At 35.2% G+C, this 17050-nt stretch overlaps 1 protein-coding gene across 1 annotated transcript; it reads right to left on the bottom strand.

Annotated features, from left to right (window-relative positions):
- Nucleotides 1-4744: 4744 nt before the first annotated feature.
- Nucleotides 4745-15883, bottom strand: Smp_168500 (hypoxanthine-guanine phosphoribosyltransferase,putative; the record flags this gene model as incomplete). The annotated part of the gene is made up of 8 exons (XM_018791179.1): nt 4745-5125; nt 7036-7112; nt 11016-11062; nt 15242-15342; nt 15380-15445; nt 15474-15666; nt 15705-15811; nt 15851-15883. The coding sequence occupies 8 exons, from the start codon at nt 15881-15883 to the stop codon at nt 5063-5065; spliced, it is 687 nt and encodes a 228-aa protein (XP_018645691.1). The 3' UTR covers nt 4745-5062.
- Nucleotides 15884-17050: the final 1167 nt, after the last annotated feature.

The raw sequence follows: 17050 nt of genomic DNA on the forward strand, positions 1-17050 counted from the left end.
CCTGGCACGTAATCTTCATGTAGTGGTGATCATAGTCAATCGCGACTCGGCACAGTCTACATGTTTATAAAGGAAAATGATGACACCTGTGTGAATCATGTATTTCAGACATAAGCAGTCTATATACAAGCAACTCAAACCATATTGTACCATAAAATAAAAAAAATCTTTCAAGATCAAGCCAAAAGTGATTGTGTGCTGGTTATTGTTAGTAAAAAATTTGGAATAACTTAGGGATAGTAAATCGTATAATAGTAGTTAATGGGTCAAATGGAGGCCTAAAGTAAAAGGAATTCGAATATACATGTAACTAGCTACTTAAATGTTAAACAAGAATATATATGTATATCATACAAAATCCATAGACGGATCCTAGCAGTTACCATTCACTTCTTATTCGACCGGATATGACCCAATGCACGTAGATTTGCTTGTTCAAACAAATTCATCATTGTTTCAATTGAGTACTGTCTGGTAATTCCGAACTGAAAGATTTTATCTAAGCTCCACTTCGTGTCTTTGATTTTTGCAGTAGTAATAGAAGTTGTGTTTGTCTTCAAGGCGAGCTATTCTTTGCACCTCGATCCCATAGTCAGAAAGTTGTGAAGCACTAGTTGTTCCTGAACTATTCGGAATTTTCTGGATCCATGATCGATGGTCCACATTCAGTGATGAGGAATCCACAGTTTTGTGATTGAAGATTTAGTATATCTAGTAAGAAAATTACGACACCCAAGAACAGGTGGTTTGTGACCTGTAATACTCGAAATAGGAAATTTATCGGGCTCGATTATTGCACCTTATTCTTATGACTTGTAGATTACCAAGGTATTTGATTGATGTTGAATGATTGGGGGCCTAATATAGTTAGGTGGTAGTGGTCTAATTAACAGTAAACTTCAAAGTCACACCTCACGGTCAGCACCTAACGCGTCTTTCCCCCTCTCCACATCAAGGTATTGTTGCTGCTTTGAAGACCGTATGACGCAAAGGACGTTATTACAGAAATATACTAGCTAGAGTAGGTACAAGCGAAAGTGTGGACGACAAGGCTTGGGTCAGTCCACGGCGTACGATCAACTGATGGGCGTTGATTGTCCTTGAACCAGACGTGGATCGACAAACTGTAAGTTATTCAGTGACCTAACTGCAGGATGATTTGGTCGGGGCTCAGTGACATTTCACTGGCTCCACAGACTTCAACAACTGAGATGATGGAATCGATACTACTAGTGTCGACAGTAAAATCATGGAAAGCATCAGTGAACAGATATATTTGTTTTTGAATATGAAGTGACTTACTGGAAGTTGTAAATAAAGATAATATATGAATTTCAGAATCACAAAATTAGCATTATTTCGGGCAAAATGAACAGTATGTTTACAAACCGCCTGAATGTGTCCCATTTTACCACACATAAGGCATCTATCATGACGAAAGATACGTGGTTTGAGTGAAATTTACAACAGGCTAAACTGTGATAATTAGAAGTACTTGAATTATTGTACGAACTAGGAATTCCAGAAATAATGTAATTCAAGTCACAAGGAACTAGGTGAGCAGAAAAGAAAGTACTGTATTTGGGATTCGAAACCAGGCAGTTGTCAAGTAGGAAGAAATCATTAGTTCATACAAACATTACTTCCTCCACAGCTTGAATGAAAACACAAATCTCGACAACCACTTGTAACTCTTCTCCCTAGGTTCATCATTTGTCTGTCCGATTGTGTATCGGATGTAGACTCTGTATGATCCGGGTCCTGGTAATTGCATACAATTACCATAATGGTTTTGTACTGAAACCACTGATATCTAGAATTCGATCCATAGATTTTCCAATACCATCCTCCCCACGAAATATTGTTGGATCTCCACATCTCCAAGTTCTAAATGACGTGGCCTCATTTAAAACATATATCTCACATTGATTAGAGGATTCATTAGAAGTGACTTCATGAAGAGTATAAACAACAGTTGATATGAAACCGCACAAAATGTAATTAAAATCGAGCTCACTTATGACTTGTGTTTCGCATTGAACAAGTTTACCACAAAAAGCAAACGCATTATGTAGATAAATAACACTCGATATGACATCAGGATTTGATTTTTCTGAAATGTTTTCCTCGAATTTATTAAGAACACCATTGGAGAATAATAGATTAGCAAAATCAGCGATTATCGAAACTGCATCATATTTTCGATCATGATTTGATTCATTTAACATATTTTCCTCAGGTTTGTAAGAAATTTCATCAGAAATATGTGAGTCATTAGGATAAACCATATCTGGTACAATACATTCAGAGATCTGATCAGGATTTGGTGCAATCGACATATCTCCTACACATTTGTAAATAATTTCATTAGAAATATATGAATCATGAGAACAACGCATACCTAGTAAAATAATATCATGAATCTGGTTAGAGTATGATTCATTCGAAACATTCACATTAATAGGATCAGAATTCCTAAGTTTAGCATTACTTGCCGCGAAATGAACAGTAGGGGTACAAACTGACTGGATGTGTCCAATCCTTAGTCCATACAACTACCACATAAATTGATACCTAGCTGTCCTCCGTTTTCAGTGCATCAACCCAAGAATGGCTACATGTTCAGTTACAAATTATAAGAAAATATATCCATTTACTAAGTTTTAGAATTTCGATTGATAAGTCAATACCAATTTATTATACTACCTTCCTTCTAACCATCCCTATGTTCCTTTGCTACACTCCACTGCTCCATTGTAATTTATCCGCATATTTTTCGATAACATCCAGTCTAATGAAAGCAGTTTAAGTTAAGTCTCATCTGTTAATTTACCATACCTTCTTCACTATAAATGGCTTAGCATTGTCAAGAATTTATAATTGATTATTCTGGTAACCGGTTTCTGTTCAAACTTATCACGATGTGACACTGAACGCATATATATGAAACGTCTGTTCTCATCTCTTACTGCAAACATGCGTTGAAATAACTCTATTGTAGTACCAAATCCTTTACCTGGAAGTTCTGATAGCTCAATTCTACAACATTACTAATATGTCACTTGGTGAATTCAGAAAATAGGTAAAAAGCGATAATAATGTGTCATGGTTGGTGTTTTTGTCTATGCATCTTTAATACAATTTAATGACAAAAATAGCTTTGTACTTCACTTGTTCCATTCCCAGCAACTTACGAATCTCGTTATCAATCTCCACGGCGCACCTAGTCCCACGTGATATTTGATTACGTTGACAGTTACTAAATTAAACATTCCAGCCTTAATACCATATTAATCACACTCCAAGACTCTAATTTACTAACGATTGCTGAGTGATAATAAAATGGCCATGAGAGACTTCCATTACTTACTAGGGTCACAACCGTGACATGAACATGAGTAATTAGGATTTGAAGTTAGAAGTCAGGGTTAGGAATTACATTTAGAGTGTCCATCACGAATTAATACCAGCTGGAATGCCAAAGTGGGTAAGACTAGACCAACCGACAACTAGCACTCTAAGATTCGATGTTAGATGCTGAAATACTTAGATCAATATTAGGTTCATTTGTTCAAAGGTATCAAGGATCTTCCTGAGTTTATTTGTAGGCTTTATACCTCAGGTGCCTACCAATAGACACTTAAAACTTCATAAGGTAAGTCAAATGTAGAGCCAGTGGAATACCACTGGGCCCTAGACAAGTCATCCGGCAGTTGGGGCGCTAAATGTAGAACATCCCACCAGTCCTCTTTAAGGTCCAGGACAACCGACGCACGCCAGTTAACAACAAGTCATAGACTAGCCCATGTATTAGTGATCGTACTCGGTAATGACGTCGTTTTTGTTATACAGATGGTTGGTTGGTTATACCATCCCCATCTAACTAGAGTAGGCCCCCCAACCATTCGACACAAGTCATCTACGTTAGTGATGTACATACATAAAACAAAACCTCCCCAAAAACAACTCCAATAAAATCAATTATAACTTAGTATTATGAATAATTAGTTCCGCATATGATTTAATATAATGGTTTCACGGGTTTAGTTTGTGCTGTGTGTTCTCAGACAAATCTTAGGTTATCTAGTTTTGTTTGTTAATAAATAATAGTTGTTATATGTAAGGATTTATTTTATTTCAACACATAAATATTAGTACAAAGAGGCACCAGATATATATGCGTCACACAAATCTCATTTGATTTGTGTAAGGGCTACGATACTGCCCGGATGCCCAAACTGAAACAGGTGGTTTTCATAGGGGGCCACACCTGGAGCCTTTGACCTAAAGGTCTGATCCACAAGGCAGTGGAGCATCGTAAGGAGATGAAGTCCCATGGTAGACGGTGACCAACGATTGATTCATACGCCATTCGTTCACTCAGGATACTGGAGCCAACCCATGTGCACGATTGGTTTGAAATCAGGGTTTTCCAACTCCCCTAGATGGACTTTCCGTGTCCACCAACCCGGTTTAAGCACCGGACATTCACTTTTCGTCCTCTCAATTTCGCAAACAACAGTAATGCCACGAGAAGGCAGTGAGTAGGATTTCCCTGGCAGAGGCTATATACGTGTGGCCATGTGAAAGCATTTCGAGAGGGAGAGCGAACTCTCCCTACTCTCGGCTGTACCAGGGTATTTGGGGGCTTCTGTAAGAATAACTGTGATAATATTTTAACCTAATCTATTTAACCAACTAATAAAGAAAAACAAAACTAGAAATAAAAACAAGACTAAAATTTGCAAAAATTACTAGTGTATAACATACTGTACAGTAATATAAGTTTACAATTATTTAAACTACTCTGTTCTTTACTGAATATACATACCTTAAAGGAAAAAAAAACAAAAAAAATAGTTGATCTCTTTCAAAAAAATATGTAACAGTATACAAGGGAATAATTAGATAAGATAGAATAAATCTATTAGGAATCCCAAACGTTTATCTAAATAAAGTTGAATTGTATTGAAAATACTATAGTACTATAGAGATAAAGAAAATCAAGTTCCGAATTGTGTACTTCATTTTAAACATCATTAAATGGATTTATTATTTAACATTATTTATCTGATTTGGATATTGCAAATGTTTTCTTCGCTTCATCATTTATTGAACATATATGCTAAATGTATAATGTAAAAGATATTATATATATGAATGTACAATGAATGAATTACATTATACTTGAATATTACTTAATTAAGTAGTCTGTTTTTTCCTTGTGAAAAAACAAACAAACAGTAGGATAGATATTGATGGAAAAAGTGTAGACATTTTAGTGGATTATAAAACTAGTGATTTTATACTTTGATTAGTCCCGACCGTTGCTGCTACCTTGACGTGGTGGTCGGGCTTGCCTATCGTAATGAACCAATCGAGCTATACTGGCTGGAACAATCGTTCCCCAAGGTCCTATCATGCCAGACAGGTCGGTTGAAGAGCGGTAAGACTAAAAGCAGCAAACCCAAGGTCCGAAGGCGAAGTCGTACTGCTGACTGTACAGAGGTGTGACGGCAATAAAGTGTTTCCTTCAGACAACCAGTATAACAGCGATGCTCCCTTCCCACAAGGAGGGGTGTGGTTAGAAAAGGTCACCCCATAAAATACACACCTCACCTTATCCCGCAGATATCCGTCTCCGGCGGTAAGGTCCGAACAAGTATGGAGCTAACACAAAAATTACCCACAAAAAGATTGTGTGTGACCGACCTCAACCAGTTGTCCCTTGGGTACTGCGGTCACGCTCTCAGGTCATTGAGACCATTTTTAACCCAATTTCTTTTTCAGGTACCTCTAGAAGAACCCTTCCACGGTGTGGGCAACCGGGAAGTGATAACCGCCCTCATACCTCTAACAGCACTCAAGACCGCTGTATTCATAATCAATCCTTCTGACTTCGATTAGTGAAAGATTATTGTCTTGATTGAATTAGATTTAAAGAATAAGACACGGTTACAATATCACTAAGATGTAAATGTGTTTCATGTTCTGTCAAATAGAATGTCTACTTGAATTCATTGTTACAAGAAAGATCTATAAAGGTATTTATGACTTATATAATGAAAAATAAGTGAAAAGGTGGAATTGGCAGAACTAATCAACAGGTGGATTATCATATACTTTAATTGTATTTAATAAACATTTGGTTTATAATATTTTTATATTCTTGTAATTATAAGTTTTCATTTAACGCGTTAACTAATGGTTTATCTTTCATTATACATGAATGACAATTAATTGATTAGGAACTTGTGGTTCAGTTTTGTATTATGAGTGACTTATTGATATAGAAATTGTGATTTCCTATTTATAATAGATCATGGTCCTGTGATTGCATTCATGTGTTGATTGGATAGGCCGTAAACAGAAAGAATTCATGTGGGTCAATAAGTGTCAAGAAATTTAGTAGGGATTGATATAATTGGCGGGAGCAGACTCAATAAATTAGTGACCCCATTAAATGGGCCTATAGAAGTGAAGTTAATTCAACGACCTTATATTGTACTTAAGTACATATACTATTAAAATCATAAACTGATCAATCTTAGATTACCATTAGAAATCTGGAAGCACTGGACGATCATTTCTTCCTAGTATGACAATTCACATGCGTGAGTATCCACGATCCCGCACGCGGGACTCTAACCCATAACCACAATAAAATGTCCACAAATCTATACTGATATATAAACTACTTAACCGAGTAGTATATTACCCTATGGCATTACTGATCCAAGTTGGAAATAAGCTTATATTCATTAATTTTTAGTATCAACATTGAATGCAGTTACTAACTACACACAACGGCGTTGTCAAACTATCAACACTAGCCGTTGGACAGAACAATCACAACTGTCAACTTATATTTATAGAATAACAATACTACTACTACTACGTCAAATATGATCACGTCCAAAAACGATTAGAGCATTTTAGTAATAAAGCAATTGAAATACAACATTCATTTATTGATGTTCAGAAATTATTGATATCAAAGGTTATTAATACATTTACAAAATTATATTTACTCACTGGTATATCCCGAAAAAAGTCATTGTAGTCGATAGCATACCCAACAATGAACCGATTTGGAACTTCGAAACCAACAACTACATGAAAATAATGAGAAAAAAAGCTATGATTAGGTCTGTTGAATCCATTCCATGAAGTCTTCCTAATCAAAAGATCCTATATACACAATGGAATTCAATAAATAAGAGTAAATTTGTTATATTACAATGCATAACATACATATTGTATGAAAGTGATTCAAATGATAACAAGAAAGTGAGCTAAACGACTTTTATTATCTATGACCAAATAATGGGTCTAATGAACAACAACAACGTTACAAACAATTCCAAGTATTTCGGTCACAGTAGAAAAATTCAAGATGCATAAGAGAATTATACTAAGCGACGATAGAGCGAAGACGCCTCGTGTACTATGACATGTAAAGTTAAATAGTCAATTAAACCTACAGATGGTTATTTATTAATTAATTTACGTTTCATTGAATTCAGAAGTGAACTGAATATCAGTAATTCAATTCATGAGTACACAACATCCTAAGGACCAAAAACCTGTATTTAGTTAGTTTAAACTACCTTTCGGAATTATCATCAATAATAGGTTACGTTACAAATGTTAAACGAAAGCTGAAACATTGCAACCAAAACATGGCATCAGTGCCTGAAGTCACTAACTTCTAGTCTGAGCCATGTTGGTAGATGCAGACTACTTGATTGGGATCCGCGCGACTATAGTAACCGATGGTTCAGGACTCTGGATGACATGGCTCAGAATCGATCACAATGGTGTAGGTGTATACACTCTTTGTCTTCTCTTAAACCGTGTAATAAAATTGCTTTATACCTTTCTTCCTACCAACTAATTCTTTCTCCCTGTATCATATCATATCCTTATATTCAATCTTTTCTTTTATATATTACTACCATTAAAGTAACTGCTTCTATGAATTTGGTGTTCATCTTGTTGTGCTAATGAGGTGTGGCAACTTGGACTGGCATACATATATGCCTGGTCCTACGTTGCAGCTCTGACTGACTGACAATAAATGAAAACTGAAATATTGAAAATTGTTAGAAAGGTGCAGATATTACTACTTAGCAAATTACTTCCCTATGTTGATAATAACAGTTTAACCTTATGACTTTATAAATTATGTGTATACATATACTGATTAATCAGTGTCCAGTACTATCCAGTTCTGACTATAAATCAGTGAGTGAATAAATCCTGCTTCAGTTTGGGCACCTGGGCAGTATCACAGCCCTCACACAAATCAAATGAGATTTGTGTGGCGCATATATATCTGGCGCCTCTGTAGTGAACAGAACACGACTTGGGACAATAGAATGTATTTAAGCAAAAATTACAGACTATTTCATCAAATTCTGATAACCATACAATGAACAGTTAATTTGCAAATTAACAACCAGTTGTCTCAATCTTCACTGTTCCTTCTGTAAATATCAGTTCATCTTCTCTAATTCCATTGTTCATGTATTTTCCCACCAATTGCGCATCATTTCATTTCTTTCATTATCGGTCTTCTGCCGAAATACATTCTATGTCTGACCAACACCATATACTACTTATATGGATATAAGTAGATCACACTACACCCCTTTGAGTGAATAAATCACATAAAAATCAAGGTATTCAGAGATCATTTTTGTTTGATTTTGTTACACATGGTAAATCTTTATTTATAGTTTTTGACTTCTTTTTAAAGTCAAGTCACATATCTGTTAGTCTTTGTTTAGTTATGACAAGTGTTTTAGTTCAAATAACAATACTCTTCTATGGAGGAAAGTCAGTAACAATTAGAAACAAATATGGATTGATCTCAACGAATAAAATCCGTCTAGTTTCCTCTTTCATGACGTCTTTATCACCAAATTTACATAAACAACCAGATTATCTAAAATAAAATGGATTGTACTTCATATATTCCAACTTTGTCGTAATATACAGGGTAACAATGAAGTAATCATTGTTTATGACAGTAATCTGGTTGAGTATATGATCTTCAATAAAATTTCATGCATTATTTTACAAAGAAAGTGTAACAATACCAGATATAAATAATATGGTGGAGATTAGCACAAAATTGTGTATTAATCTAAGTGTTCCCATTTCACACCAGGATATATTGAAGGTGGGTGAACAAGAATGATAATTATTGATGGATAAACAACACTGAAAGGGATGTTAGTTATGTCAATAATTAACCAATCAAATTGTTGCTTAAAAGTCCACTACGTCAATCAGGTTTGATGCGTCTGTAAATTATCCCTATTGCATGTGACCTGACAATTGAAGGACATTATTATCTTGCTATATTAGTATGACTAATAATTTTTATTCACTTCGATAAGACACGCGGTACTGGTCGATGTGTTCGTTTACAACTCTAGTGGAATATCTGTAGGACAAATTAAATCCTACAAGGGATAAGTTTAAGTTCTGGAAAGTAAAGGAAACAATATAAACCTGTGTGCCCTATTGTGACTGATTTTAAGTCATTTAAAGTTTTAAATTACTTGAACATTAGCACCTAGGATGATACCGCTTAAAAATATCTACAACTTGAGACATTGTCGGAATCAGAACACATGAGGAACCTATTATGATTTCATCAGTCAGTGCTTTTACGAACTACTTTTAATCTAGCTAGCATTATACGTGGAAATGAACGTTAGGTTATCTAATGTAACAAGTGACCCAGCTTTTTCAAATAAACCAAGCCCTTCACTTTACTGAACAACTTTGTGTTTAAAACTTTGTGAATAGTCAGAATAACGCTTATTCAGTAGCTTTGCTGCACCTAAACAATGCTTCTAAAATAATTAAGGTTAAATCCATTAAATCTACGTATACCTATGATTGAAAAGTGCCTCATAGCCATATTACAGGAAGAACTCCAGTACAATAAACTTACCCACTGACAACCAGTTCGACACCATAGATCATGTAGATTGGCAGGCTTTGCACACAACATATTCCTTGAAGAAGCGACTTACACCAAGTTACGAAACCTTCAACATTCATATTCAGTTTTTCTGCTCATTGTGATTTTAGAAAATGTAACATTTTCATTGTATGGAGCTAAACTTTTGTTAGAGTCCAATCCAATTCCTACTTATTCAAGTATAGCGATGGATACAATTAGTCATCGTATTCTCTCTCTTTAAGTTAAATATCGGTTTAGAACCACTCTGAGGAACAGTTACGTTTTGGTGGATACTAGACCCATCTCCTATATCCTTAGAATTTTGTTTACAGTATTGATAGGGCTCTGTATCTTACTACTATTTCTTTAACAAAACTGTACCATTTGCACAATCTCAAGGTCGACTAAAGGATTTTTAGGAAGAATAATTCGTAAAATACTTGCGGTAAACAAAGTTCAAAAGAAACGGTCAAAATGGATATCACTAGTAGGTAGCGCTGGTTAATTTTCACCTCCAATGAGAATTTTCTACAAGTATTTAAGTTACTTTGGTAGCTTGGTTAGAAATGATATAGTGAATTAAAATAATACGATACACTAGAACATCCAAGTCCCAGACGCTAGCAAATAATTAAGACATAATCGATAAATCCTTGACTAGACCTATAATCTAACAGGGCTACAGAACCTTAACTTCCGTCTGAAGTCGTATAGAGCGAAGCAACCAACGATTGAAACATGTAGGAAAGGACCAAAACTGATTAATATACTAGCTAACACTATACTCATAATAATATGAAGACGAAGTGTAGAAGAGTTACGATGGAATTATAGCCCAAATTAGTGGTGATAGTGTTTGAAAATTCTTCTTCAGCTTTCTCGAGAGTCAATGGAAGAATATATGTTTTTACTTCTACATAGTTATTGTAAGAAATAGGTGATAGATATATTCCCTATCAATCAAAAAAGCTGTAGGGACATAACAAGTGAGCTGGTATTTAACCTAAAACACTCATGTTAAAACTAAACTTACAATCTGGTTGGAACTCGGAACAGTTTTGTTTTCTTTTTACCAACAAACTATAAAACAAGACAGAAGACAATTTTTAAAATATGCTGTCTTTATAACAAGTTTCTGAATATATTTTTTGATCAAGTATTAAATGATAATATTAATAATGTGACGGTTTACCTCAACCAATTAAACACTTTCAAAATACAAGCACTTACTCCCAGTGGGAGTGCGAAGTAAAGCATTTAAAAGACAAGTTCTAAAGTATTATTGACCTGAGCATGCGAATGATTAGAAATCAAAGACAGGACCGTTAGTCAGATGAATAAGTCTTTTTTCATATGGAAAAATAAATGCTTATATACTGAGTATGAATACAAGATAACCACGATAAAATGTCAAAGGCAACTAGAGGGTATTAGCCTGTAGGTCAATCATTCTTCAATCAGTTAAGACCTGACTGTTAGGATTAATCTTTGAGCTTAGTAACAAATTGTACATAACCTATAACTAGCTGAGCTGATATAGTGTGGAAACTTAGACCAATAAACTGTAGTGAACTCCTTTTATGAAGAGAACGCGATTAGCATAATGAAAACAGTTATTATTATGACCAACTGTACCAGAGATTGTTTTACTGTACCTGTTTGCTCTAGTGTACCAAAAAAAACACTTTTCCATTGTTTGTGACCTAACGCCGATTCTCGTACGCTCAGTGGTCTCGCTTGTAAACTTTGGCACGATCTCGGTATTGTTTCGACACCACGAGATCGCCAACAAAAACATCTTACTACAACCTTTAACTGCCTTCTGATATTTGGCCTTCAGAGGGATCTAACCTAGGAACTGGCACGTAGTTTTCCTGTAGTGGTGATCATAGTCAACCGCGACTCGATGCTAACTACAGAACATGTGAGCCAGGTTCTATAATGCTTATGATTCACTGTACATAACTTATGGACATGTATATGCATACTTATATGTCTTTATTGACTCAGAAAGAGATACATAAGAAATAACTTTAGTCAGACAAGTAATTCACCAACTCATAATAGCCTAAGCTTTCGTTTTTCACTTGTCCTTGTGGCAGTATTATTTGATTGGTTTCGCAGAGGTATGTGACCTGTTTGGATTGGTTTAATCTATCGGACAAAAAAGAAAATAACAGTAAGTCAAGTTTGCAAAAGCCTACAACCCAGGAAGAACCATGTATACTCGTAATAATACAGTATTTGCCAAGAATGACATTACAATGTGAAGCTTTCTGATCTGAACATTAAGCACTAGTTTGTGGAAAAACCTGTTGAACAGTTTAGCTTGGTCAAACCTTAGTATCTCATGACATTTTTATTAATACCACCAATAAGGTATCACTAATCCATGAATGTACAACTCTATCATCTGTATTTATGTAGTTTGGTACATATATTAACAAAATGGTAAAATTATTCAGCAATGTTTTTTTTAATATTTCTTCAAGTTGAACCCAGCAATCAACAACCAAAAAAGGTAGTCAACAAGATCGAGTGAAAATTTGGAATCTAATGAGTAAACTAAGACTAAAAACAAAATCCAGGTGAATACACAGTAACTTTACAGTACGCTGTTAATATCCTCGATAGTTCAGGAAATTAGAAGTACGGTAATATTAGTGTATCTATTTTAAGTCATTTTTTAAATAAATGAAAGATGAGCTGAAGTAGACTTCACACTCTGTGGGGCTTCATTAAGTTTTATTTTTAGTTCCGCTGACATAAAGCAGAAAGCAAAACTACTTTTAGATAGGTAGGGAAGTAAAAGGGAATGAGGATAAATAAATATAAAATCCTGAAGTGAATTTCAACACAAATTGATTAGAAACATAGTTAACGGATATTCAAGCTTTAAAGTGACGCCATAAAATAAAAATCTCAAGTGACCACAATACATAGCCAACGTATGTCAACACAACCATCTTCTTGTACAATAAATACATGCAGTGAAGTGTATGAAATTGGCGAGATAATCTTAACGTTTCCACTCATAATAATCAAGCTACAAATTAGAAACCAAGTAATAAATCTATCCAGTTGAGATTCTCGGTAGTAAAACAGCATAATTTGTATGTAAGGTCTTACCCAGAAGTGTTCATATCTTATATACAATAGTGTTATGATTTAAGATAACAATAACTTGAGGGTTCAGGAATCTCCCTTTGAACTTCGCACCATCTTCGGTTTGGGCAGCTGAACTATAACATTAGCAACACCACAATTTAGTTCAAAGATGACCAAATAAACCTGTACTGTCTGCAAGCCCCAACCCTACCCGAAAGATGAATTAGATTTTACGTTTATAAAACTCCCCACATGATATATCAGAATGATCGACATAAGGAGCAACTCAGAAAGTCAGGATTTATCATATCCATCCGTTTCCCCGTAAATAATATCAGTTAGGCAGTATATAACATTTCGATAAATTTGAATCTGATATATCTGCTGTGAGTCAGAAGTAAGAGTATCAGAGCGAAACCAGTCAGAATTAACATTTTTACTATATCCAATCAGTAGGATGAGCTCAAAGTAACACGAGAACAGCAAAGGAGTCAAAATTGTTGTAACAGTACCGAGAGTAAGAAAGACTAAACATAATAAATATGGTTACAAAAAGAATTAAAAGAAATGTATAGAGGAATACTGGAACAGAAGATCTAGAGGAAGATAAGGATTGAATGTATCTGCGCTACTGTAACCGATTCTGAACCATACCATTCAGTTTCCGATCCCTGATTGTACAGACTCCAACCGTGTGGTTGGAGTCCAATGGTCAGTGATTTCATGAACACATATCACATTTCCATATGCCCATCCTTAGGTTACTTCTAACATGCTCCTACGACAACCAACACTAAGAGTCAAAGTAGGTGAGGGTTTGACATACTTACCAAATCAATTGATGAAGATCCACAATTGTATCGATCGATGTTCATATCTACCTAGCTCCGTACGTCTAACTTCACGGTTGCTTATTTGGTTGTCCCACGATACACAAACACTGCTTCGAAAACATCTATGATCAAGAACATGAAGCCTATGAAAGTCTTCTATTTTCACTGACGTTTCAGTCACCAATTAATAAGTTATGAACTGTCGAACAGTATACTTACTGTTCGATTGACGAATGGACATCTCGCCTATACTGCAACTGACGCAAAGCGGCGTAAGTCAAGATGGTTTGCTGAATCAGTATGGAAATTTTTGTAACATCGATCAACCACGTATGATGTAAATTAAAAGATAGTTGAAGTGGTCAGTGTCCTCAACTACTTCATGACCTATGACAGAGGTTAGGGGTGACGTAGACCAACTATGAAGCAACATTTGATACTTAAAAGAGAAACGTATCCCAAACATTCTGACTTTGTTGCTCAAAGTGTTCAGGCGATTGAATTATGTTAGTCTTCATTTCATAAGACTATGTCAATAGGGTCCATCATTCCGATGGGTGAGTTTACGAGAAGATTAATCCGTAGAAAGTTAGGTGAAAAAGAGTTCCAAGGACATCTACTACGAAAACCAATGAGTTCAGATAGTGGACAGGTATGACAATCAACACATAAGTTTGGCATTTCTGATGTTCGTTTGCTATTAGCGCTAACTCGACCTAGCGTTTGAATAAATAGCTTTTACAAGCCTCATATACTTCTTCGGTACATTTCTTAGTGAAATCTTCCACAAAACTTTTTGGTCTACTAAGTCGAGAAATATAGCTATTGTCAGGTGAAAACGTCAACCTTTAAGGATCTAAAAGAGAGTAAATGATTAAGATATCCAAATCCAACCCTGAAATCATTCTTCTCTTCCTGTGTTTGCTATTTACTGTGTCCAGATAGGCGTTATATGACTGTTAAAGGTAGTATTTTAGATACTATCTTAGTAAAATTTATTTCGTAGTTATTAAAAAGCCAATAGTTTAACTAGGGCACAACAGGGATTTGGTTGTCCAGTATTCAACTCATTAATTCCATCAAAACAACCTAGTGCCTTTAATTATCATAAAATTCGGTAAATTATAAAATAAGTGTAAATAAGAAAATGTTGATACTAGCTTAAATAAAAAAAACCAAGTGTCAGTTGTTCACTAGAACAAACTGACCTAAGCAGTAAGAAGCAGGTCGATGAAAACTTATAAACCTAACAAAGTACTTTATGCACACAACACAGATGAGAGTAGAAACGATAAACGACAAAAATTAATCAACTCACCAAGCAACAAGTACGGAACGAGGTTCAAAAGATTTAATATAAGGAACCAGTCTGCTGAGAGTAGTGCCTGAGTCAAGTAAATCCTCAACTATGAGAACATCCTGAAATTAATTTTCATAAGGTCTTATATATGATTACCTTGTCTTTAAACGATGTCAAGTTAGTGTAAGTATGAAATTGAGGTTCATGCCCTACGATATCGTTCTGAAACTAGAAATCACACCAAACTCACCTCGTATGTGCTAGAAACAATGAAGTCCATGAAGATGGGTATACTTTTACTTCGTGTAACTGCGCTGTTATGTATTTTTTCACTTAGATCGGATGCAAACTTGAACCCGCCTTTAAGAACGCACAAGAGATTTATAGCAGTTGCATTAAGCAACTCAAAAGTTTCTAAAATATCGATTGACATTTTTTCGAGCCTTTAAAACTTGATAAATTTGTACTACATCTGACATACCTGTCCTTGATCATACCGTTAGGTACTATTATACTCTCTATGTAGGGTGTATACTTACTAGCCAAGTTAAAACATTTCTCAGAATATCCAGGAAAGTCGTCATCTATCTAAATAAAAAATCAATGGACTTTGATTCACTAACTAACAACTACAAAATTCTTCCTGTATGAAGGCTGCATTTCACACAGAGATTAAAATCAGACCTGGGTTCAAATTACCGCCCTCCACCGCAACAACCTTGAAAGCCCAAATTGCTGCGGGGATCTTATATTCCTCGTAATTCATGTGTATTGACTAGGTATATCTAGCTTATATTTATGGTGTACGCACATCAGGCGTACTATATTCTTTAGAAAACACTATTAATGATAAATATGCCGTAGAAGGCAAACTAGCGCAAGCAACCGAGCAAAACCCCAATATGATAAAGCTTATTGCACAGTAAGCTTGACTTGCGCAAGTCAATTAGAATGCATGTAATGCATAGAAGTAATTTATTTCATGAAAACTCAGAAAGATCAGGGTTAAGATTAGGATTTAGGAGTTCCTAACAGGAGTCAGGGTTAGCCAAGAGTAAGAAGTGATCAGATCGGACCTCTTTGGAGTCATAGGAATGAATATTCACACGTCCAGATTCTGATTTTAAATGCATCCTCTACTTACCTCGAAATATTGAAAAATCATATTTTGTTTTGTTTAGTATCCCACGTTTATCAATTTTAAATGCCTCGGTAACGTGACTTTGGTAGGCATTTCTAAACCCATAGCGCTATATGAGCTGTCAGTCACAGTATTTTGAGTTTCGCGCGAAAGTTCACGACCAACTATCTGAAGTCTGACTGGCTAATCATTAAGATATTCTAATGCAGAGACTTAACTTCAATAGGTATCAGATCTCTTTACGAATGACTGTCCTTTAAGAAAATCTCTCCTTTCTTAACCGTTCCTTTTGTACTCTAAAATCATACTACCTGTTGGTGTGTACAGTACGGAATATTGGCCAGTAGGATAAATATGACAATAAGACAGATTGTCTGTATTGGCATCCTATATCTCAATTGGTTTAAACTGGAAATGCCTTTCAAAATTTCTTTTTGTAATATTTCACTTAAAACTGGTTCACATGCGAGTTTATATTTGCAACAGGAAGACTGAATAATACACTAATAGTCCGTTAGCTAATAGACTTGTGACTAGAAGAGAGTTTGTTATTTGATTGCACTGTATCATCAAATTTACATACAGTGTTTTTTTCTAGGCAGGAAATGTTGGGTTAATAATCTTGTTAACTTAACAAGGCTTATTGTCTGATTTGAGATTAGACGAGCATTTTAAACTGAATAGCG

The sequence above is a fragment of the Schistosoma mansoni genome (assembly GCF_000237925.1).
Source record: "Schistosoma mansoni, WGS project CABG00000000 data, chromosome 4 unplaced supercontig 0032, strain Puerto Rico, whole genome shotgun sequence".
Classification (NCBI taxonomy): Eukaryota; Metazoa; Platyhelminthes; class Trematoda; order Strigeidida; family Schistosomatidae; genus Schistosoma; species Schistosoma mansoni.